Below are 24,831 nucleotides of genomic sequence, written 5' to 3'. Positions count from 1 at the left end.
GTGTTCTGAATGCCAAAGAGTTGCAGTTTTGAACTAGTTCATTGTTTTTTCAAGCTTTTGTTCTACATGATAAAATGTCTGAGTGAGTGCTCGTCTGAGACTGGTGACTTACATACTCAAGTAGAACAACTCGTTGTCAGGATTAGCGATCAGGCAGCATAGAATAGGAAGCCAACATATCAACACTCACAAGGGATTCACACAAATACTGGGTTCCACAGCTCACATGGCTGATTTGTGTACACTTCATCCCTCCCAATCACTTATTTTTTGACCCCCCCCCCTTTCTCCTTGGTCATCAGGCCCCCCATATGGCGTCAACCAAATATACAACTAGCTAACGATAGCACCAACATTTTCATAATTAGTGTAGGGGTTCAATATATTTCTTGTTGTTTGTTCTTCTCTCCCGTCTCCCTCTCCTTTCCTATTTTCTTTTGTCCCCCATTAACCCCTTCCTGTTCGCTGCTTTCTCCTAATAAACGATGCGCACTGAATGATCACAATGGGAGTACATCATACTCCCATGTGATACATTTAAACAGTTCAGACCAATCGGACACTCAAATTCCCGTTTTCCGTGTCAAGCAGCTGAATAGGATGGTGTAACGCGTGGTAGGGAAGGATGCGTACATAAAAAGTAAAAAAGGGAGCAGACTTCCACTATGCACTTCTTCAGCACAAAATAATAAACCCAGCTCGACCACTCAAGAGCACAACGGTCTGCGCGCACGCGGTCACAATGAACTCCAACAAAAAGTGAGTAGTAACAGAAGAAGACAACTATTTAATATGAATAAAGAGGCGCCACTGTGTGGCAGATGTCATGAGGAACACGATATACAGAGGTGACCATTACAACAGGAAAAAAAAATAGGCCATTTATTCAAGGTATACTCCGATGCGTCTTATAGTGTGGAAAACACAGTAGTTGATTTTCCCTGCAGTGCATCCTATAGAATAACACAACACGTGACTAATCTGTTGTACGATGCCGCCTCAAATTGAACTTAATTACAATATTGACAAATTAGAAGAATGTTGGTGTCATCTTTGTCCTCCTACAGAAATCATTAAAAATAAAAAGGTCAGAGGTGAGTGTTTTATTTTGGGGAAAATGCAGTAAAGGTACACAAGTACAAATTGATTTGACTCAGGAATAGTCTTCATTTTCATTGCACGAGATTTTGTTCCAGGTACAAACCGGACAAAGAAAACGTTACAACAAACACATACAGTAAATGGGTAGACAGTGGGGGTGTGACAATACAGTATATCGAAATGGTGATATATCGTGATACTTTGAATCCAAAAAGGAGATCAATATGCTCACGCCAAAAATTGATATATCTTTTTATAAAAGTCACTGTATATTAAAAAAAAAAAAAAAAAAAAAAGAATCAAAAGGTCACTAGCAAAATCTTCCACGAGAACAGTGAGTATGTACTGTAACTCATTGACTGCCATTGATGGCGCTTGGCATCCTGACTTCTAGCACTGTCTATGGCACTGAAACCAAGCCAATCCTCCTGGTTTTGGGGGCATTTACAGGTCCCTTTCTGTTGATTTTTGGGCATTTACAGGTTACTTCCTCTTCAGTAACCTACAGTGCTGGCCAAAAGTATTGGCAACCCTGCAATTCTGTCAGATAATGCTCCATTTCTCCCAGAAAATGATTGCAATTACAAATGCTTTGGTAGTAATATCTTCATTCATTTTGCTTGCCATGAAAAAACACAAAAGAATTAAAAAAAATATTAAATCATTAGATTTTACACCAAACTCCAAAAATGGGCAGGACAAAAGTATTGGCACCCTTTGAAAAATCATGTGATGTTTCTCTAATTTGTGTAATCAACAGCACTTGTTACTTATCTGTGGCACATAACAGGTGGTGGCAAAACCTAAATTAAACTTGCAGCCAGTTAAAATGTGTTAAAGTTGACTCAACCTCTGTCCTTGTGTGTACCACATTGAGCATGGAGAAAAGAAAGAAGACCAAAGAACTGTCTGAGTGCTTCAAAGCAAAATTGTGAGGAAGCATGGTAAGTCTAAGGCTACAAGTCCATCTCCAAAGACCTAATTGTTCCTGTGTCTACCGTGCACATTGTCATCAATAAATGTAAAGCCCATGGCACTCTGGCTAACGTCCCTAGTTGTGGACGGAAATGAAAAATTGCCGAGAGATTTCAACGAAGATTGTGCGGCTGGTGGATAAAGAACCTCGACTAACATCCAAACAAGTTCAAGCTGTCCTGCAGTCCGAGGGTACAACAGTGTCAACCCGTATTATCCGTCGGCATCTGAATGAAAAGGGACTCTATGGTAGGATACCCAGGAAGACCCTGGTTCTGACCCGGAGACATAAAAAAGCCAGGCTGGCGTTTGCCAAAACTTACCTGAGAAAGCCAAAAACGTTTAGGAAGAATGTTCTCTGGTCAGATTAGACAAAAGTAGAGCTTTTTGGGAAAAGGCATCAACATAGAGTTTAGAGGGAAAAAAACGAGGCCTTCAAAGAAAAGAACACTGTCCCAACAGTCAAACATGGCGGAGGTTCCCTAATGTTTTGAGGTTGCTTTCCTGCCTCTGGTACTGGACTGCTTGACCGTGTTTATGGCATTATGAAGTCTGAAGACTACCAACAAATTTTGCCGCATAATGTAGGGCCCAGTGTGAGAAAGCTGGGTCTACTCAGAGGTCAGGGGTCTTCCAGCAGGACAATGACCCAAAACACACTTCAAAAAGCACTAGAAAATGGTTTGAGAGAAAGCACTGGAGACTTCTTAAGTGGCCAGACCTGAATCCCATGGAACACCTGTGGAGAGATCTGAAAACGGCACCCTTCAAATCTCAGAGACCTGGAGCAGTTGGCCATAGAAGAATGGTCTGAAATTCCAGCAGAGCATTGTAAGAAACTCATTGATGGATACCGGAAGCGGTTGTTTGCAGTTATTTTGTCTAAAGGTTGTGCTGCCAAGTATTAGGCTGAGGGTGCCAATACTTTTGTCTGGCCCATTTGTGGAGTTTTGTGTAAAATGATAATGATTTAATTTTTTTTTCATTCTTATTTTGTGCTTTTCATTGCAAGCAAAATAAATGAAGATATTAATACCAAAGCATTTCTAATTGCAATGAATTTCTGGTAGAAAATGAGCATTATCTGACAGAATTGCAGGGGTACCAATACTTTTGGCCAGCAGTGTACATAATATATCAAATTTTTTTCTCTACGTCTTATACACACATTCTAAATCCACATCTCTGATAAATGGTCGTGTGTACTTATTCTAACATAAACATAGGCAGCAATAATTTTAACAATCTATACACAAAGTCAGTGGTTCTTCAATATTTTACATCAGGTACCACCCAAAAAGTACTTGGCTCTTTGAGTATAAGCATCATGGGCAACATTAAAATACGATAATGTAGTAGTAATCCAAAAATATTCAGCCAAGGTTTTATTTATTTTTCAAGCCAAAGTTTGAACATTAACACTCATCTTTGGGGGGGAAAACAGGGGGAAAAATGTTAATTTACTTAAGAATTGAGTTAAAATGGCGTTAGTCTTAGAAGTTGTGAAAAGGAAAAGTTGTAAAACATTAAATGTTAGTCTTTTGTAGTCGAGTAGAACATAACAGCATTTGATTAATGCACTGTGTGGATCATTGTTGTTTTTGTAAACTCTGACGCAAACATTGTCAGTGGCTTAGTCAGAAGATTCCCAGCCTCCAACATTCTGACAATGGAGTCAAAATGAGCAGAACACTTGATGATTTTTTCTTTGGCAGTAACATTTAAAGCAATGTAGATTGCAACAACATAACGAGTACTGTATTTGCTTAAATGCTGACCGGACTCCATTGTCAGAAGTCTGAAGGACTTCCAGTTTCGCTTTCTTAGTGCAGTTACATATGATGGTAAGTCCCTGAGTAGCTCCTCTGCAATCACATCTCAGTACATGGCCTCAGTGTCTTTGAGGTTTCCAAACGACAAACTGAAAGAGCTGCCCAATCTGTTGGAAGTCTTGTTGCCTTCCCTTTTCTTTCTGTTCCAATGCAGCAAGGAGACAGAGCTCTGTCCTTTAGCCCCAGCCACCACCCTCTGTCGAGCGTTTTCTTTATCGTTGGTGTGAGAAAGTAAAAGTGCCCTTTTCTCAGCCTGTCAACACATAAAACACTTTGTGTTGGTCATAATACATTTGAACCCATTTCACTGCACTAACATGCAAAAGACATTTGAAGCTCTAATTCTACTAATATGCAAAGTATTGATTTCATAAATAATCACGAGTCTAAGACCATAGACCGATTGACACTTCGTCATTCTTTGCGTCACGCCTTACCAGAGGGGGCCGACCTTCATTTAGTATAGTCAGGTGAAGACTGCAGAGGCTCATGTCTAAGCTGGATTCAAGCTTGGATTTTTGAAGAACTACGAAAACTGTACCGCATACAAACAGGAAGGATCTTCTCAGGACTGATTTGTTCGAGGATTCAAGGTAAATATTATATTTTTCGTACCATGCATGTATTTTGAAACGTTGTGAAAAAAAAGAATGGGAACCACTACAGCATTGGCACTTCAGAGTGGGGGCCCGGGCGCAGTGTTGTAGTGTAAAACACAACTCTGTTAGTAGTGATCACTCGCCTCTTTCCGAGCTGTCACAAATCCAACATTCAGGACAGAAGACAGAGACTGTGTCCGGGCCTCGTATAGTGAACAGGAGAAAACAGAGTACTATAGGAACGAGACCAAAGAATTTAATACATATAGCCCCTGATAGCAGTGAAAATAAAATACCTCTTAATAAATATATAAAATGCGGATTATTAAACATCAGGTCAATCTCGCCCAAATCTCTGTTAGTTAATGACTTAATTGGGGATTATAATATTCATATTTTGACCCTGACTGAAACTTGGCTTCAGCAGGATGACTTTGTTAGACTTAATGAATCCACACCCCCAAGTCACGTGAATTTTCACACAGCTAGAAGCACGGGCCGTGGAGGGGGGGTGGCAATAATATCACACTCTTGTTTAGGTATGAGCCCAAAAAGTAAAGGTAATTACATTTATAACTCCTTTGAAAGTCTAGCACTATCAATTATAGATGCTAACTGGAAGAACCAAAAACCAGTTCTTTTCATAGTGGTTTACCGTCCCCCTGGTCCCTACTCACAGTTTTTGTTAGACTTCTCTGACTTTTTATCCAGTATTTTGCTAAACTGGGATAGAATTATAATTGTAGGGGATTTTAATATAGATGTTGATGATGAAGGTGACTCCCTTGGTAAGGCCTTTAATGACCTACTAGATGGGACTGGCTTCATTCAAAATGTAAATAAACCAACTCCTAGTCACAAGCACACCCTGGACTTGATTTTAACCTACGGTACGGAGATTAATGATCTTAGTGTCCATCCCCACAAACCCGTACTGTCTGATCATTTTCTAATTACCTTTCAGTTTGTGCTTCAAGATAATCCGCCACTAGTGACTAGAACTCAGATGAAAAGGACATGATGTCATCGCTCTGTTTCAGAGTACAAACAGATAATTCAGCCTATATTTGCATCCATGTCATCTAATTATGAAGGAATAATGTCCGGCCTTGCTGTTAATGACGAGTTTGTTGATCGTGTTATGTTTACGTTTCGTACTACCCTCGATGTCGTCGCTCCCCCAAATTAAAGTTTGTCAAGCCGAGACGAGCCTCTCCCTGGTATAATGCTGAAACATGCTCTCTTAAACAATCGACACGTAAATTAGAAAGACTTTGGCGCCGTTCCAACACAGAGCACACTCTCTCTGCCTGGAAACACAGTTTAGTCACATATAAGCAGGCTTTGCGTACGGCTAAAACCAGATATTACTCATCCTTAATAGATGAAAACAAAAATAATCCTAGGTTTCTGTTCAGCACTGTAGCAAGGCTGACAAACAGTCACAGCTCAATAAAACCTTATATCCCAACCACCCTTAGCTTTGATGACTTCCTAAAAATTTTTAACAATAAAATCGCAACTATTAGAAATAAAATAAATGAATCACTTCCAGTTATTAGGTCTGATAAAGTGCAGACAAAGAATTCAGAATCTCCTATAAACCCCTCTAAAATATTAAATAACTTTACCATTGTAGACCAAATCGATGTAATTTCAATTATAATGTCCTCCAAACCATCAACGTGCCTCCTAGACCCAATCCCAACCAAACTTTTTAAAGAGACCCTGCCTCTAACTATTGACATTATCTTAAATATAATAAATACCTCATTAGTTACTGGCTACGTGCCGCAGTCCTTTAAATATGCAGTTATTAAACCGCTCTTGAAAAAAACCTACTCTTGATCCTGATATTTTGGCCAATTATAGACCTATTTCTAACTTACCATTTCTCTCCAAAGTCCTTGAAAGAGTGGTAATTAAACAGCTCTGTCAGCACCTACAGGACAATAGTTTATTTGAACATTTCCAGTCTGGCTTTCGAGCTCATCATAGCACTGAAACTGCATTAGTTAAAGTAACTAATGACTTGTTACTTGCCGCTGACGTTGGATTAGTCTCGATCCTGGTTCTGTTGGACCTGAGTGCAGCCTTTGACACAATCGACCATAATATCTTATTGCAGAGACTAGAATGTGACATAGGCATTAGATGAGCAGCCCTCTGCTGGTTTAAATCATATTTATCTAATAGGTACCAGTTTGTCAATGTAAACCAGCAATCATCATCGTACTCTAGAGTTAGTTATGGTGTGCTGCAAGGATCGGTCCTCGGGCCCATCTTGTTTATGCTGTATATGCTTCCTCTAGGTAATATCATCAGAAAACATAGCATTAACTTTCATTGTTACGCTGACGACACACAACTGTATTTATCAATTAAACCTGAGCAGGTCAGGCAAGTGGAAAAACTAAGCACCTGCGTCTGAGATATAAATACCTGGATGAGCACTAACTATCTTCTACTTAACCCTGAAAAGACAGAAGTCCTTATAATAGGCCCGAAAAGTGTGAGAGACTCTTTAGCTGCCCAGATAGTCACTCTGGACAATGTAAGTGTAGCCTCCAGCACCACAGTTAAAAACCTAGGAGTTTTATTTGACCCTGACTTATCGTTTAAAGCACACATTAAACAAACCTGTAGAACGGCTTTCTTTCACCTACGCAACATCGCCAAAATTAGAAATAGTTTATCTAAAAGCGATGCAGAAAAATTAATACACGCGTCCGTTACATCGAGATTGGATTACTGTAACTCCCTACTTGCAGCTTCTCCTAAAAGTTCTCTAAAAGGTCTTCAGCTAGTCCAAAATGCAGCAGCAAGACTTTTAACAGGAACCAATAGAAGGGAGCACATCACCCCTGTGCTCCAGGCACTTCACTGGCTTCCAGTCGAGTTTAGAATTAAATTCAAACTCCTTCTTACATTTAAGACCATTAATGGGTTGGGGCCATCTTATCTCACCGATGCTCTGGTTCCATACCGCCCCAACAGAACACTCCGATCTCAGAATGCAGGTCTACTGGTAGTTCCCAGGGTTTATAAAAGTACTGTCGGAGCTAGAGCCTTTAGCCACCAAGCCCGTTTTATGGAATCAGCTTCCAGCTAGTATTAAAGAAGCCGAGACAGTCTGCACATTTAAGATTAGATTAAAAACGTTCCTATTCGACAAAGCTTATGGTTAGGCTAGTTGAAGTCGGAGTAGACTCATAGTTTAGTCTAAGCTGCACTAGAAGCTATAATGCTGGGGGAAGTACAGCGACTGAGTTCTATCTCCTTTTCTTACTCTACCTACCACTTGTCTTACTTTAATTCTATTTTCCAATGTTAATATCTAGTTGTCTAGTCTCTTCATCACTAGTCACCCGGTGTCCCCTTTCCCCCTTCCCCTCTGGGGAGGGGCTATTTTTCACCTGCAGCCTCCTGACTGTCCGGACCCCTGGCTGGATAGACGTCCTCGCTGCTACCCCCGTCTCATCTGGCTAGATGGACCTCTTCTTGCTCCTTTACTCCAAAATGCATTTTTACGGACTGTAATTTCGCCTGCTAATTCCCATTAGCAGTTCTGGGGTTCCTGTCTATCCGTCCTGGGAGTGGATCTCTCCTGACTGTGGTACTCCCCGAGGTTTCTCATTTTTCTCCCAATTGACTCTGGAGTTTTTGGAGTTTTTCTTTGCCGGCATGGAGGGTCTTAAGGATAGGGGATACCCAGGACTTGAACTGTATCTATTCATCTTTGTTGCTTCATTTCTAATTGTGTATCATATTGCCTCTGTAAAGTCCTTTGAGACATCTGTTGTGATTGAGGGCTATACAAATAAAATTGGACTGAATTGAATTGAATTGGCGCCATTCTTTGACATATACTGTATACGTAAAATAGAGGCGTAACTGCCACGTCTTTTAACAAAGAATCGAGACAGTTTTACGTCCATATCTACAAAAAATTCAGTGATTGAAGCATTTTTTCGCAGGAATTTTCTTCTTTGTTTACACATGAAGGCGGCTAATTTTCATAACTGACTAGCCTCATAGTTGGCAATATTTACGTGAAATAAATGCTACCTGCACGTTTTTTTGTGTGTGCTTTTAACCAAGAATCCAGACTGTTTTACGTCCAGATCTGTAAAGAATTCAAGGATTTAAGCATTTACTCACAAGAATTTTCGCCAGAAAATCTCTGTTTACGTCAGGCGGCTGCTAGCCTCATTCACTAACAGTATATAGTGTATAATGATAATAAAGGGCTATTCTATTCTATAATAAGTTTGGATTGTATATAGAATTTATTAATCTATTTACTAGGGCTGTCAAAATTATCGCGTTAACGCACGGTAATTAATTTTTTAAATTAATCACGTTAAAATATTTGACGCAATTAACGCACATGTCCCGCTCAGACAGTATTCTGCCTTTTGGTAAGTTTTACAGCAAGGCTTTTTGTGCTGTCTAACAGCAAACTCTTGTGGTCGCTTTGCGACGTGGTTTATTCCTTTTTTGCCAGTTCAATATGGCTGCACGACGTCTCGGGCTGACGCCTACGTTGTAATGTTGTGCTTATATGATCCTTAGACAAGATTTGTCCGTAAGTATGGTTGTTGTAAAGAATGTACATATTATGTTAGTAAGCGAAATGTTATATTTTTTGTATGAGACGCTTTTTGTTTATGTTTAGTGAACCTGTATAGCGTGCTAAGCTAACGTTGTTGCTAATGCAATGCTTGTGTACTTTTTTTGTAGTTTCACTATGGTCTAAAGAGGACAGTGGTTTGAGGCCATTTTATTAATAAATCAGATGAAAAAGGAAGAAGTCTGATTGTTAAGGCGTTGTTCACTAGCTGTCTAGCTTTGGAAAAAGTAGACGCTTCGGAGTGAGGACAGCATAGACAGATTTAAATGACAGTAGAGTGAAATGCCCACTACAGTCCTTATGTACCGTATGTTGAATGTATATATCCATCTTGTGTCTTATCTTTCCATTTCAACAAATTATTTTACAGAATATATATATAATTTACAGAAAAATATGGCATATTTTATAGATGGTTTGAATTACAATTAATTACGATTAATTAATTTTTAAGCTGTAATTAACTCGATTAAAAATATAGGTGATTATCTCTGCATTTGGTGCTTTTTGTGCATCTAGTGAAAAATCAGAGACTTTTATAGCCATTTTAAGTTGTGATATATAAAAAAATAATTAATCAGGATTTTATAAGGGAATGATTTTGAATTTTTTGATGCCGCTGCTCATGGAGACTCATATATGGCTAAAGTAGGTGCCTGTTTTGGTTTTAGGTCGGTAGCAGCTTTGGTTTTGAAAATATTAGAATTTGAAGTTTTTGAAAATAGGCCCCCTACGAATCGGCCCCATTTCCCATGTCATGTCAATAGGTTAAGAAGTCTATGGTAAGACATCATTGATGGTAGGTTTGCATGTAATGCAAAAGCAACCATATATGTTATTCTTTTTGGCAGACGTTTTTGGCAAAAACTGTATACACCTTTTGTGCGCCTCGATTTCTTGAACTTTTTTATGCATAAATTATGTGAATCGGACATATAATAAAAGACACATTTTAAATTTTTTGCCATTGAAAATTAATGAGGGTTTTTTTGGGGGGAGGGGGGGGGGTTTAGAAAACCTACAGTTTTAACACAACCATAACTCTTTGGGCAAAATGAAAAGTGGGCCTGCATCATGATAATTTTTGGAACATTTCAAAGTTGGAACAGTGATAATTGGTCAAAATGGGTGGGCGGGCTGGGTGGCGCGTCAAAGAAGCGGATGGGGGGAAAAAATACAGTATACAGTATTATATGTGAGGGGCTTTGCTTTGCAAAGCATCCCCACAAATAAATGCTAAACACTGACGCTACAACTGATTGACTCAGGCATGAAAATGGGTCAGGGGTAAAAAAGGTGAGAAGGGTGTGGAGAAAATATGTTCCGGTACACTGTACAACTAGGGCTGTCCCAAACAACAAATTTTCTCCCCATTAGTCAGCCGACTATTTTTACGATCAGTCGACTGTCGATCGGTTTGTCCCCCTCCCCCCTTTTTTTTTTTTAATTTTTATTTTTTTACTAATTTAGCAATGACATTTTTGATTACGCTTATTAATTCATAAGACATTTTGGAACACTTAAATTCTTAATTAAAGTACAAATAAAACACGTAAACAACAACAATAAATCCCAAATAAACAATGAGGTCAAATGCCGATAGCATTAACTAGTGCAAAAGAATGGAATGTAAACATATTCAGAATACTGATTTCTCTTTTCCAACATGATTCAAAACAATTAAAAAAAATATCTCGCAATAATATTATAGTATACTACTATATATAATAGTATTATAATAATTATTCATTGCCAATCAGATTTTTTCATAAAAGGTGTCTTTTTAAAGCTATTCTTAGTGTAGAATCTGAATTCTGAAGTATGTAATTCCAAAAATCGTTATTTACTCTATACGACGAACGTGACTTGCTTTTAATTTGAAATGTTCACCAGAAGTACGTTTGCTAAACCGCAAGCTTTGCACCCAGCAAAAAGCTCTTTTTGTCTTTGCATGTGGCGTCAGTAATCTTTTTTTTTTCTTTCCATTTGCAAAAGTTGTTAATCAAAGATTTGTCATATTTGAAGTGTCACCTTTTAACTGCAAGTTTGCGTTTTGGAGAAGACTGCCAATGTTTTATAGCAGGCTAAAGTAAGTTCTGTTTTTTTTCCCCCCATTCACCTCAATGTAGCAATTCTAACGTTTACGGTGTTTAATATAGATGTGTTTCCTTATTTTGTATGTCTGAACTTTAATTCTATGGCGTGTTGATGACCAATAAACATCTGTGAAAGGAACTGGAGTCTTATATGCCATCAACATGCACGCACGAATGTATGCGCGCACACACGCTCACGACGATAAAACGCAGCCGTGAACATTACCGCCCTCTTTTTTATTTACCGTGCGATAAATGGACTTGCATATCGTGACAGGCTTAGCAACTTCAATGAAACATGCCATTAGTTAGTTAGATGGACTTACGAAGCTAGCAGAAGTACACTGGTTGGCTGTTTGCCCTCCGCTAGCTTTCTGATTGGTTGGCTTCGTGACACGTTAGTAGCGTGTGCTCAACTGAGCGCGAAGAGAAAAAAAACTGACGAGCGCAGGAGTCGAGAAATTTGGCGAGAGCAGGATGTGTGCTCAAAATCCATTTTTGCTTGCTCAGAAGAGAAGCAGCAATATAACGCCATATGTGCCGCTTTCCCTGCTTGCATACTAAGCATCCGACATTAAAAAAAAAAGTCTCCCGAACCCCCCCTTAAAAATGTTCTTGGATCTACGCAATTCACGTAGGTCACCCTTTTTGACTCCAAAACTGTGAATTTTGCTGAAAGGTGACAGATTTTCATGCCTGTTAATTATTTTACAAGTAACAGAATTACACAATCATAGAGGAATGTCTAATTTCTTAAGTAAGTGTTGAATTAGTAGGTCTGAAAAGTACACCTTGCAATAAATGGATATTCATTTACATAAGAATACCACAGAAAATCTAAAAAACAAACCTTTAAAACTTTGCCCCCATATATTTGCCATCAACACTCTCATAAATAAAATGTCAAAATTACCTGTGTATCTTGTAATGTAATCACGCCGAGGTCCACTCCATTGACGCTGCAGTTCTTGAGCATGTTCACCACTTCACTGTGTTTAGCCCACTTACAGTCTTGCCCATCAATTGCTACAATATAGTCTCCTTCCCTCAGTCCTGCCTCCTTAAATGAGAAAACAACATAGTGAAAAATACATTCTAGTGTGCCTTGAAGGGTACCTTGGATAGAAAGACATGTACGTAGTTCTTCAAAGATAAATGTTAGTACAAGTTACAATAAGTTAATATTAAAACCCCTCTTAATGTTGTCGTTTTAATGAAATTTGTAAAATATAAAATCAAAAAATAAACTAGTAGCTCGCCATTGTTGTTGACGTCGCACGGCAGTGACATCCCATGGCCACGCTGCCATACTTCACAGTGTCAATCTTTAACTATGTAAGGTAAAGAAAGAAAAGAGCATAAACAAAACAGGAGGCATGACAGCTAGCCGACATGCTAACCCGAACCGAGCAGCTTCTCCAAGTCTTTTTCTCGTCTTTCGAAAATGAAAAATCATACGAAACTACTCCGTCTCATGTCACACACGGCGGCGGGGTTGATTGTCCTCACCGATCGCCTAGCCTCCGGCAATGAGCAAGTTTCGGCTCGTCGTTCCCCTGCTGCCAGCAGGAGTGCTCGTTGCCGGGGACGCGGCTGGAAAATGGGCGCCGGACAAGCCGGCCGACTTCGGGGGGGAGCTGCTCATGGCCAAGCAGAGGAAAGCGCATTCTCGTGGGCACGCGAATAGGACCGAGGGGGTGGAAATGAACATGTTGCAGGCATAATGAGTTTTGCCTCAATCTGGAGGATGTTGCACTGGTATCACTCCAAATATAGCTCATTTAAAACTCTTCGGTATAGGTCTGCCTGCAATTGCTTGTGCCGTTGGAATCATGAAGCTGGTCGGTTTAGAAACCCTAACTAAGGGGGAAGGAGCTTTTGTGAAATGTCAATCATGCCCTCAGTGACAAGTGATTGGGGAACCCTGGCTGATTTTGAGACTAAAATATGAACAACACATTTCTAAGTTAAATGGATTTTTTTCTCACCGCTGCACAGCCTCCAGAGACAACTCCAGTCACCAAGACCGGTGAGTCACCTCTGAGTGTGAGACCCAGTCCACCTTCTCGACTCTGCAGTCGGATCATACGCACTGGGCCCCAACGAGCCCGAGCACAAAACACTGACAACGGTCCCTAAAAGGACAAAGAAATGTATAACTTTAAGCAAAATTCTATTTTTTTACACACACATACACGCAATTAGCCTACACACACAATTTAATCTACCACCCCTCGCAAAAAGTATGGAATCACCAGTCTTGGACGAGCACTCACTCTGACATTCTATCATGTAGAAAAAACTCAGTTAAATCATTATCACTTTGTTAAGAGTCAAGAATCGGCATTGGACAAGGTGTCAAGAGTCAAGAATCTGCATTGCAAAAGGTGATGATGCTGGAACTTTACAAAGATGAATGCATGAAGAAAACATCAAAATTCCCTAAGCCCTTGATGATATGGGGCTGCCTATCAGGCAAAGGCACTGGGGAGATGGCTGTGGATAAATCTTCAATAAATGCACAAGTTTACTTTGAAATTTTAGACAGCTTTCTTATCCCTTCAAATTGAAACTAATTTTGTCATTTTCCAAGTTAACAATGCATCATGCCACAGAGCTAAAACTGTTAAAGCATTCCTTGGAGAAAGACTCATCCAGCCGATGCCATGGCCTGCAAATAGCCCAGATCTCAACCCTATTGAAAACCTGTGGCGGAAATTGAAAAAAATGGTCCACAGCAAGGCTCCGACCTGCAAGGATGATCTGGCAACTGCAATCAATTGGCACCGAATTGATGAAGAATACTCATCAAGTCCATGACTCAGAGACTGCAAGCTGTCATAAAACCAGAGGTGGTGCTACTGAATACTAGAGATATGTTTTGATTGTTATTTCTTTGTTTGTTTCTCATGATTCCATATTTTTTTCCTCGGAATGGAGTGATTCCATATATATTTCCCTGCACTTGCTCTATAAAAGTAACATTTACTGACCACCACAATGTTTTCTATACATTTCTTTTAGTGTTCCTGAATGCTAAAGAGTTGCACTTTTGAACTAATTCATTATTTTTTCAAGCTTTTTATCTGAGTTTGTTTTACATGATAAAATGTCTGAGTGAGTGCTCGTCCGAGGCTGGTGATTCCATACTTTTTGCTAGGGGTTGTATATATTTGCCTACGTGTGTCATTTACTCACTAGCTTTTTGAAGATATCTGATACTTGGACAGTAGAAAAGTTGAGTGGAATGATTTCTGGCTTTCGGTGACTTTGAGCTGACAATTCAAAGAGCCACAACACAATTATTATTATTCATTCATGTACAATAGCTCTGTCTGATTTGAAACTCACACTGTATCTCTGGTGCGGCTACAGTTTCATCAAAGTCATCCTCTTTGTCCAGTTCAGAGTACTTGTCCAAAGAACGTTTATGTGTTACAGCTAGTACATCCTGCAGTATGTCCATCTTCCTTAAGATCTTACACAGACTGTGGACCCGCATTGCTTCTTCATGTCTCATTACTGCATGCCGCAGATGGGCTTTACCTTCAAAGGGAAATTAGCAGTAGTTTTTGTTAGAGTAATTAATAGGATAGTGAAATTCTATCTATATATCTTGGTAGTATATAGCAGGGGTCGGAAACCTTTTTGACCAAGCGAGCCAAAACACCCAACATATTTTTAAATATGATTCCGCAAAAGCTGTACTGGTACCCCTACTTACAAAATTAATTGGTTCTGGAAGTAGTTTCGTAACTTAAAATTCTGTAAGTAGAGGCGCATTTTCCATGTAAATGCCCTAATCCGTTCCAAGTCCCCCAAAATTAGGACCAAAATCTTTTATAATGCATCAAAACAAGTAACAAATACATGTTACAATTAGAATTTTGCACAATAAACAGAAAATCTGACTTGTGCATAATGTAAAAAACAAAAACAAAAAAAAAGAAAAGAGTGAAGAAAAAAAGTTCATAAACTCATGTAAAGCTATCGCAACACGAGGGCCGAAAGAAAAGGATGCTGGGATACACACATACAGTAGAGGTGACTCTTAGCCAATTGGATGGCAGGAATGCTAGGCAGTGGGCACTAGCCTATGGTAAAGCAGCTATAAATATGCTACATTTAGTAAACTCTGGGAGGTGCGAGTACCAGCCATACTGTATTTTTGCCTTTCGTATCCTGAAATTTCTTTCGTAACAAAAGGCAATGTTTTCCCGTTGAGGCGTGTCTTAAACTGAAATTTCTTTATGTAGAGATGTTTGTACAGTGGTATGAAAAAGTATTTAAACCTTTTGGAATTTCTCATATTTCTGCATAAAATCACCATCAAATATGGTTTGGTCTTTGTCAAAATCACACGGATGAAAAAACAGTGTTTGCTTTAACTAAAACCACCCAAACATTTATAGGTTTTCATATTTTAATGAGGAGAGCAATGACAGAGGAAGGAAAACTCAGTAAGTGAACCATCACATATAATATTTTGCGCCACCCCATTGACAGCAATAACTTCAACCAGACGCTTCCTGTAGCTGCAGATCAGTCTAGCACGTCGATCAGGACTAATCGAGGCCCATTCTTCTCTACAAAAGTGCTGGCATCAATCACTGTCTTTAGGTCATGCCACAGCATCTCAATGGGGTTCAAGTCTGGACTTTGACTTGGTCACTCCAGAAAGTGTATTTTGTTCTTCTGAAACAATTCTGAAGTTGATTTACGTCTGTATTTTGGATCATTGTCTTGTTGCAGCATCCATCCTCTTTTTAGCTTAAACTGACTGACAGACGGCCTTAGGTTTTCCTGCAAAACTTTTGAATTCATTCTTCCATTAATGATTGTAAGTTGTCCAGGCCCTGAGGTAGCAAAACAGCCCCAAACCATGATGCTTCCCCCCACCATGCTTCACGGTGGGGATGAGGTATTGATGTTGGTGAGCTGTTCCATTTGTCCTCCACACATGACGTTGTGTGTTGCGTCCAAACAATTCAACTTTGGTTTCATCAGTCCACAAAATATTTTGCAAAATGTCTGTGGTGTGTCCAAGTGCCTTTTTGCGAGCATTAAACGGGCAACAATGGTTTTTTTTGACAGCAGTTACTTCCTCCGTGGAGTCCTCCCATGAACACCATTCTTGGCCATAGTTTTACATCTATAGTTAATGTGTGTACACAGATATTGGACTGTGCCAGTGATTTCTGTATATCTTTAGCAGACACTCTAGGGTTCTTTTTTTTTTTTTTTTTTTTTTTTTTTAACTTCTCTGAGTATTCTGCGCTGAACTTTTGGCGTCACCTTTGGTGGACGGCTACTCCTTGGGAGAGAAGCAAGGGTGCCAAACTCTCTCCATTTGTAGACAACTTTTCTGACTGTTGATTGATGAACATCCAGACTTTGAGAGATGGTTTTGTATCCTTTCCCAGGTTTATGAAAATCAACAATCCTTGATTGCAGGTCTTCAGACAACTCTTTTGAACAAGCCATGATGCACATCAGACACTGCTTCTCATCAAGACATTTCTTACCAGGTGTGTGTATTATAGTTGGCAGGGCAGCTTTAAACCTCTCATCAGTGATTGGGCACACACCTGACTTAAAATGTTTGGTAAAAATTGGTTTCAATTGCTCTTTAAATCTCCTCAGAACCTAACCTATTTATGTTTGGGTGGTTTAAGTTAAAGCAGACAATTTTTTTTTCATCAGTGTGATTTTGACAAAGATCACATCACATTTGATGGTGATTTTATGCAGAAATGTGAGAAAATTCACAAGGTTCAGATACTTTTTCATACCACCGTATGCAAGTATGGCCTTGCAACAGTGTAAACACCTCTAATCCGGAAGTGACTTGTAGCTCAGTGAGGCACATGCACATTAGAATTGTGTCAAAAATACTGGACAGATTGGGACTAATCTTTGCTAGTATGTATCAGGTAGTGATGGCCAAATGAAGCCTCATGAAGCAATGAAGCTTTGCAGCCAATTGGTTTGCACATGTAGCAAAGCTTCATGGTGCTTCATTTACCCTATGGCGCCATCAAGTGGTCTAGAAGCCCAAGAGGTCAACATTGTTAAGAATTCAATGGCTATTTGCTTAAGACAAAGATATGAATGTGCTTGTGTTAGTAATTTAGTATGTGAACAAAATACAACAAGTGCTAAGGGTAATTTGTTATTCATTTTTATTTAGAAATAATAGCTTTCCCACAGTGGCTGGCTTTAAACAGTTTCTTTTTTTTTGGAAAATATTTCACCAGCTTTAGAAAATATTCTTTCACAAGGCACAGATGAAGCTGGGGTGCAGAGAAATGTGAGTGCCAGTTTATATAAATTTGGGTAGGTATTCTTTTGTGCATCCCAGTACACTAATGGATTGTTCATTCTGTTGATGTTTGGTTCAGATAGGTACACATACTCACTCACATTTATATTAAAGTAGTTTTTCTCCCTTACCTTATTGAAAGCAATCAAATCAAAATGTTCCCATACAGGGGAGGATCGCTCTTTTCGCGCAGGTTCCATCGCAAGCAAAGGACACGGCTCGAAAAAAGATTGCACTGTTGTGCACAGATGTAACAAGTACAGGAGCCCGAAATCCACAAAATGTGAGATAACAGACGATCGCCATTGCGTTTTGCAACCAATTTATACCGTAGTCTGTCCTGTTTTTGCAATGTGCGCCAAACGTTGGATCACTTCCGAAGCACTCATGAGATTCAGCCGGGCGCCAGCCGCCGGGGAGGCTTCCCACGTCATCATTTCCGGGTTTTGCCGAAATGAAGCGCGCCTCGCTACAAGCTTCGTGGAAACCCCCTTCCCATTACTCGACACAAGCCTCGGAACCTCGGCTCATTTCGTCCCATCACTAGTATCAGGTGATTACAGCGAACAAGTTTGGAAGGTACAATTTTGAGCAGCGGTGCCCTTTAACTCTAAATTACTGAACTTACCAAACCTTTGTCTTTTTTCTGGGTCCCTTAAAATCTGGCAGGGCAGTGGCCCTGCAGGTGTGCTGACATAGAAGTAGAGGAAAGCTTTTTCTGCTTCCTCGTAGACTTCTTCAGAGACTAAAATCACATGGAAATATAAATATTAGCATTTCCATAGAGCAATAGTACATGAGCAAATTCACAGTATATTTCCAAAGAGCCCGTCTCTGTTAGAATTAATGACTGTTCTAAGCATGAAACTAAGATTGTCTGTGTCTGCCCTATGACTGACTGGCGACCAGTTAAAAGTGTAGTCCGCCTTTCGCACGAAATCAACTGGGATAGGCTCCAGCACCCCGCTACCGTCACAACAACAAGCTATGTTGAAAATTGTTGGTTAGATTTGCAAATTATTCTTCTTTGCCGTTTTTATTTATGTATCACATGACGTTGCAACTTTGTCGGAATTGGGGTTGTACATTGCTTAGGTTGAAACTACTTACACCTGCAGTCACAGAGTACTGTAGCAGCAAAGTAGTGCGAGAGGGCACGGAAATGTTCAGATTTGACCTGAACCATAGATGCCCACGAAAATGGTACATAGTCCTTCATCAATGGCTGTGACATAGTCTGTTGCACTAGCAGGTAGACATCTGAAACCTTCACAAAAACACGTCAATCCAAACGTTGCCAAAAGGGACAGTAAAGATCAACTAAAGACGTGTGCTTACCTGTGCAGCCTCTTGTGCCAGACACAGCAAGGAAATCAATTCGGTGTACTGCGTGGTGTGCATGATGTATTCGAAGATACACTCCTGCACTTGGGCAACCATGAGCTGAACTAACATACACAGTGCTGGCCCACTCATGTCTAGACTTGGTGCATTGGAGAAATTCTCTTTCAGATAATCAAACGCACCTAAACACGTGCATACGAGAAGAAATCGAAATAGATTAAAAAAAATATATATATATACATATATATATATATATATATATACAGACACAATCAACAGTACTTTGACCAAGCATTTTGTATTGTAGCTGTATTTTAAAAGTAACATTTTGAGAGCATGTCCGTATTATTCATGTCACCTCTTCATCTTCGTCTTTTGGACGATAACAATTATTGGTCTTAGTCAAATTTTAGTCATTTCAAAATGTGTTCATCTTCGTCTAGTTTTTGTTGACGGAAACTCATTTCTTCTAGTTTGAGTTGATGTTTACTCAGAATGTTTTCATCTGTAAAATTCAAAAGTTTTAGTCAAAAAATAAATAAATACTGTAAACGTTTCCAACAATTTTGAATGATCATTGATAGACGAGCATATATTGTAGTATCAACAAGGGCAACGCCAACATGGTAATAATACACACTAAGCAGGAAAACAGTACATTATTTTCAATTAATTGCACCCACCTGGATGCCACGAACTGTATGTAAAAAAAGTCCGAGTTTAAGAGGACGCTTGTTGCTAGCATTAGCCTAATGATACTGTGAATGTGAATGCTATGCTAATTCTTTGAGTTACATTTAGTGTGTGATGATCACTCAGCACAGACCTTTAAAGGCTAAAGCAACATTGCATATTCTCTCTTGCCAAGATAAGAAAACAAACCTTACCAAGTGTGTTTCAAAACAAGTAAGCCTGGTGAGTTGGAGCGGGGCGCAATTTAACGGATTTTCGTCTCGTTCTCATCTTATCAGACGAAAACTGGCATTCGTTTGATCATGTTTGTCTCCCAAAACACATTTTTGGCTCGTTATTTTCTCGTCACCATCAAATTGCTCATCGACGAAATATTTTCGTTATTGTCATTGTTGACGAAAACAACACTGCTATAACATTACGAGATGTTTGCTAGTTATGTTCTGACGATAAGAGATGAAAATGCGACATAGTTTCCGTCATATGTTCACAATGTGTGACATTTGCTTATTGTAAGTGTAGTTAGTCAGCCTGTATCCTCGATGTCTTTGGTCGTGCCACTCATGTGACGTGCTGCACCCGCTCTCATCCGTGACTGGTGACTAACAATAGCAGCAGCGTGGCATAATGGTCAGAAATGGCGCGATGATATATGGTCATATTTGAAATGTAATCAGACCAAAAGAAGAATGAAATATATTTTACGTAGACCGCGGGCAACATTTTTTGAGTGACACGACCAAACACTGCTACGATGCATGCTAACTACACATATGATAAGAAAATGTCACCCATTGTCAACTTATGACGGAAACTATGGCAAATGTTCGTCTGGTTCTCGTCTCAGACGAAAACTGGAATCCGTCTCGTTATGTTTTAGTCTCTCCAGATACGTTTTTAGTTCGTCATCGTCATGAAAAAATCGTAGAAATATTTTGTTAACAAAAAACAATTTTCGCTAGTTTGCGCTGCTAATGTCATCATGTTATGTTAGGGAAAAAACATTTCGGCAGCTTGTGCTTAAACCTGGATATGGAGTGTCGAATGGTTCTTATTAAAAGTACTGAACCCAATGAGTTTCACATATGCATTCACCAACCCCTTCGGAATTAGCAACTGTTTCAAAACCAATGTAGCTAAGCTAACAAGCTCATATCTACAGTAAGCAAATAGCCAATGTAGCTAAGCTAACAAGCTCATATCTACAGTAAGCGAATACCCGTTCAAATTTCTTGTCATTTTGGCAGCTTGTTTTAAACAGGTCAAAATTAATGTTTTCATCTTTACTAATTAAGGGTGTGACAAAATATCAGGGAATCGTGATACTTTTTTATCCCAAAAGATTATCGATACGCTCATGCCGAGAATCGAGATATCGTTTGACAGAGGTTTAAATGTTTAAATAAATAAAGGAACGAACAAGTTGAAACCAAAATCTTCCACCATATTAGTGTCTCACCATTAAGACTGGGAAGGGCGAATGAACCGCTTTCATTCAAAACCAGAGCATTCAGTCACTCTTTCCGATTTTTGGGGCATTTACAGGTCACTTTCTGTTCATTTTAGGGCTTTTACAAATTACTTCCTGTTGAGTTTGAGTCACTGCCTATACTGTACATTTGGGAGATTGCCGGGTCACTTCCTGTTCTGTAATCCAAAATCAACAAGAAGGCTAGGTTCATACAGCAGGTCTTAAAGCACGAGTCTGATTTTTTCGTTTTTCTCTGACTCAAGTGAGGCATTAACTTGATGGTCTGAACGGGAAAAGTTGCATAAAAGTGGACCACTTCAAATCCAATCTAGGTCACTTTCGTATGTGGTTAAAATCCAATCTGGGCCACATTTTTTCAGAATGTGGCTGCGGTCTGAACTGTCAAGTCCCCCGAAGCGGAATTCATGCAGCAATTACATCAGCAAAGAGCGAGATAGACAGGGCGCAACAGTAGCGATGCAACTGTGTTAGCGCCTAGCTTTAACGCGGCGGGCTAGGCTTGAAAACAGTCATAAAAAATAAAACGGGCGATGTTCTAAGCCTGAGAATGCTCGGTTTTCTCTCTGTGCTCCAAATGAGCAGTACTTCAAGATTGCTTTCGCGGCCGAGAGTCGGAGCAAACCGTGTGTATGCACGTGTGGGTGTGTGTGTGTGTGTGTGTGTGATGGACGCACTCTATCAATCCATATAAACTTTGAATATAAGACTAAACGGGGATTACTTAAGTCTGATATTTACAGTATGTCGTCTTTTTGGAAATCAAAATATGATCACCTTTCAATGACATTGAGCCAGCGTGTGTAGTCATTTGTTTTGATGCTCCTGCGCATGCGGGTCAGTTTGCTCAGCGCATCTCAGACTGCGAATTAGTGCGCATGCAAGATACTTGAACGGGCACTGGACAAAGGCAGTCTGAATGGGCACGCCAAAAAAAACAGATATGACAAAAAAATCAGAATTGTGCATCAAGACCTGCGGTATGAACCTAGCCGAAGTGACCCATAAAATGCCCCAAATTATCAGAAAGCGACTGAAAAACAACAGGTTATTACCTGCTGAAATGGCCCAAAATTACCTTGTTGCCTGGCATTGGCTGCCACTGACGGCCAAAGAAGTGGGAGGGGTCCGTTTGAAGTGGGAGGGGTTCATTCGCTGGCACCCACCCGGTTCAAATGGATTGGATGTTTACTTGTGATAAATGTACAGCAGATGGATGAAAATAGTTTGTTTTTCTATTTCTTAGTTATTTTGTAGAATATCCTAGGGTGATTTCCTGACCAATGTATTGCTAATTGTTATATCGCCATATCGTGAGATCATCAATATCGTGAGCTTTGTATCGCAAATCGTACCGTATCGTATCGTGAGGTACCAAGAGGTTCCCAGCCCTATTCCTGATGTAGAGATGCCTGAAGCAGTCTCTGAACCTCAGACTTAAGGCCGAGTTATACTTCCGCGTCAGACCTACGCCGTCAAGGAAGAATCGAGTTACGACCCTACGCCGTAGCCTGACGCGCACCTCTCGATTTTTCTAACCTTCGCGTCGCGTAGACGCATTGACGTAGCGAAAACGGACTGTGATTGGTCCGTTCAGACTGTTGTTTCCGGGCGAAAACACCGCCATTGTAGAATAGAATCAAACATTATTTTCTACACGCAAAAATGCACCGAGCCGACGGGAGTATCATCGAAGAGCAAGTCTCGTCAAGAAATTATTATTGTGACTGCCAAATGGCAAGGTCGGCGATCGAAAAAATAAATAAATGGAAGAACCACCGAGACGTGGGTGGTCGGAATCGAGTGGCCACACGAAGCGGTGAAACAGTCGGCCAAAAACTGCCAACTTTTTATCACTTTATGTCGTATTTTTGGTTGGTGCACTTCATCATTTACTGTGTACATATGTTTCAAGTATATGAAGAATAAAGCACAGATTTGGTGTCAAAAGAGTTGTTTTAATCTTTAATTTTCAATAACAGACAGTTCACACACACAATACATCATCACTGATTGAGAGTGCCTCGGTGCTTTTTATGATAACCTTAAAATCAAGCCTCCCAACGCAGTTTGGGAAGTTCCCTAGACGCCAGAAATCTGCTATGGCTTCCCACTGGCTGGTTGTTGGACACGGCAAACAAATCAGGCTGGAGGGCTTTGCAGACCTTGAACGCAGTGCTCGACGCCAGTTTGAAGCTAGCCGCCACAGCTAGCTCTCTCCACCCGAGTCTAAAACTCTCTGTGCGGCATCAAAAGTCGGCCAGACCGCCTCGAAACCGTCTTCTGCGTCGCCTGCCCGTCAACATTTGTATGTTCAATATTTATTCAGTGTTGATGAGCAGAATATTTACTTTCAAGAGTTCCATCTTGCATTGTTTATTTTTTCTCCGACTAGCGGAAGTAGTCAACAATCATGCCCCAAAACCGTACAAACATAACGCCACATCCCTCTAGTGGCTTGGCGGTGAATTACAGAGCAACGCGTTCCCTCACCGCAGAACTATCGAATGTCGAATGACGCCGTAGTCGCTACGCCGTCACCGCAACGCGGGAGTATAACTCAGGCTTTAATCACTAAACCTGTAATGTTCGATCGAACCCAGGATTAAGAATGGTCTAAACCAGAGGTCTGCAACCCTGGACCTCGAGAGCCACTATCCAGCTTGTTTTCCATGCCTCCCTCCTTTAACACACCTGAATCAAATAATCAGGATCATTATCAGACTCCTGCAGAGCTTGCTGAAGAGTTGATAATTTGATTCAAGTGCGTTAAAGGAGGGAGACATGGAAAACAAGCTGGATAGCTGCTCTTGAGGACCAGGGTTGCAGACCCCTGGTCTAAAATATATGTATTCATCGTCAATGTTCATTAAAAATTGTTAAAAACCTTTCTTAATTCATTAGACTTTAACCTTTGAATTTTTACAGACAAAACCAATTTGAATACGGTATTCATCGACTAAAACAGACGGAAACTTTTTGTTTCATCGGAAAATAGACGAAGACCAGCACATTTTGAAATGAATAAAATATGACTAAAACTATAAAAGATTTTTCTCCAAAAAGAATGAGAAAAATTAAAATGGCAGCCAAAAACTGTACTGCCCTGAACTAATGTAATTACAGCACAAATACAATGCTTTAAATAAATAAGTATACAGTATTTTGAAGTTATAGTGTGTATTAAGCTTTTTTTCACCAGTACCTGCAGCTCTTTGAAAAGCATCTATAGCTCGGTCTATGCCAGCTTTAGTGGAGCGGTCCTGTCGCGCTCCGATTTGTGTGTACAAAGCACCGATGTTGAACAACACACTCCCCTTCTCAAAGGCCAACGCACGCTGACATGATGGAACGCCTGTCAGAGAGTCATACCTGAGATACAAATGAAAACCTTTGAAAATTCAAAAGTGCAAAACAGTGTCGTTCAATGCTAAGCACCTTTGTGGATCACATACAACGGTGCATGTAAATGAGGCCATAGAGCGGACTGTTTAGTGAATATGCAGCTTACATTTTGGAAGACATATGCATACTTGTGAGTAGGCACCATATTTTGTTTTTGCCATCGTAAAAAGAATCTAAAAATTGTAATAATTGGGATAATGTTTTAAAGTACTGGGAAAAAACTAGAAAATTGGTCTTGAAAGTCCTTAAAAAGTGACTTAATTTGGTCATGTATGAACCCTGCATCATGCTGTGGTCCTGGTACTGGGAATCAGGTTAAAAATAAGGGTTGCGTGGATTCCA

At 39.9% G+C, this 24,831-nt stretch overlaps 1 protein-coding gene across 2 annotated transcripts in view; it reads right to left on the bottom strand.

Moving 5' to 3' along the window:
- Window positions 1-379: 379 nt before the first annotated feature.
- rhpn1 (rhophilin, Rho GTPase binding protein 1) overlaps window positions 380-24,831 on the bottom strand; it is a 53,443-nt gene continuing 28,991 nt past the window's right edge. For both annotated transcript variants that reach the window (XM_057841681.1, XM_057841682.1), the window contains exons 8-16: window positions 24,290-24,456; window positions 18,897-19,084; window positions 18,669-18,825; window positions 18,187-18,303; window positions 14,588-14,782; window positions 14,435-14,511; window positions 13,225-13,371; window positions 12,150-12,296; window positions 380-4,161 (exon numbers count right to left, since the gene is read on the bottom strand). In XM_057841681.1, the coding sequence (XP_057697664.1) occupies window positions 3,955-4,161; window positions 12,150-12,296; window positions 13,225-13,371; window positions 14,435-14,511; window positions 14,588-14,782; window positions 18,187-18,303; window positions 18,669-18,825; window positions 18,897-19,084; window positions 24,290-24,456 (1,402 nt within the window). In that variant the 3' untranslated portion in view covers window positions 380-3,954. The remainder of the gene's footprint in view (window positions 4,162-12,149; window positions 12,297-13,224; window positions 13,372-14,434; window positions 14,512-14,587; window positions 14,783-18,186; window positions 18,304-18,668; window positions 18,826-18,896; window positions 19,085-24,289; window positions 24,457-24,831) is intronic.

Source organism: Corythoichthys intestinalis, chromosome 7 (genome assembly GCF_030265065.1).
Source record: "Corythoichthys intestinalis isolate RoL2023-P3 chromosome 7, ASM3026506v1, whole genome shotgun sequence".
Taxonomy (NCBI): domain Eukaryota; kingdom Metazoa; phylum Chordata; class Actinopteri; order Syngnathiformes; family Syngnathidae; genus Corythoichthys; species Corythoichthys intestinalis.
Note: the sequence above shows the minus strand (reverse complement) of the source record. Positions and strands in the feature narration are given on the sequence as shown.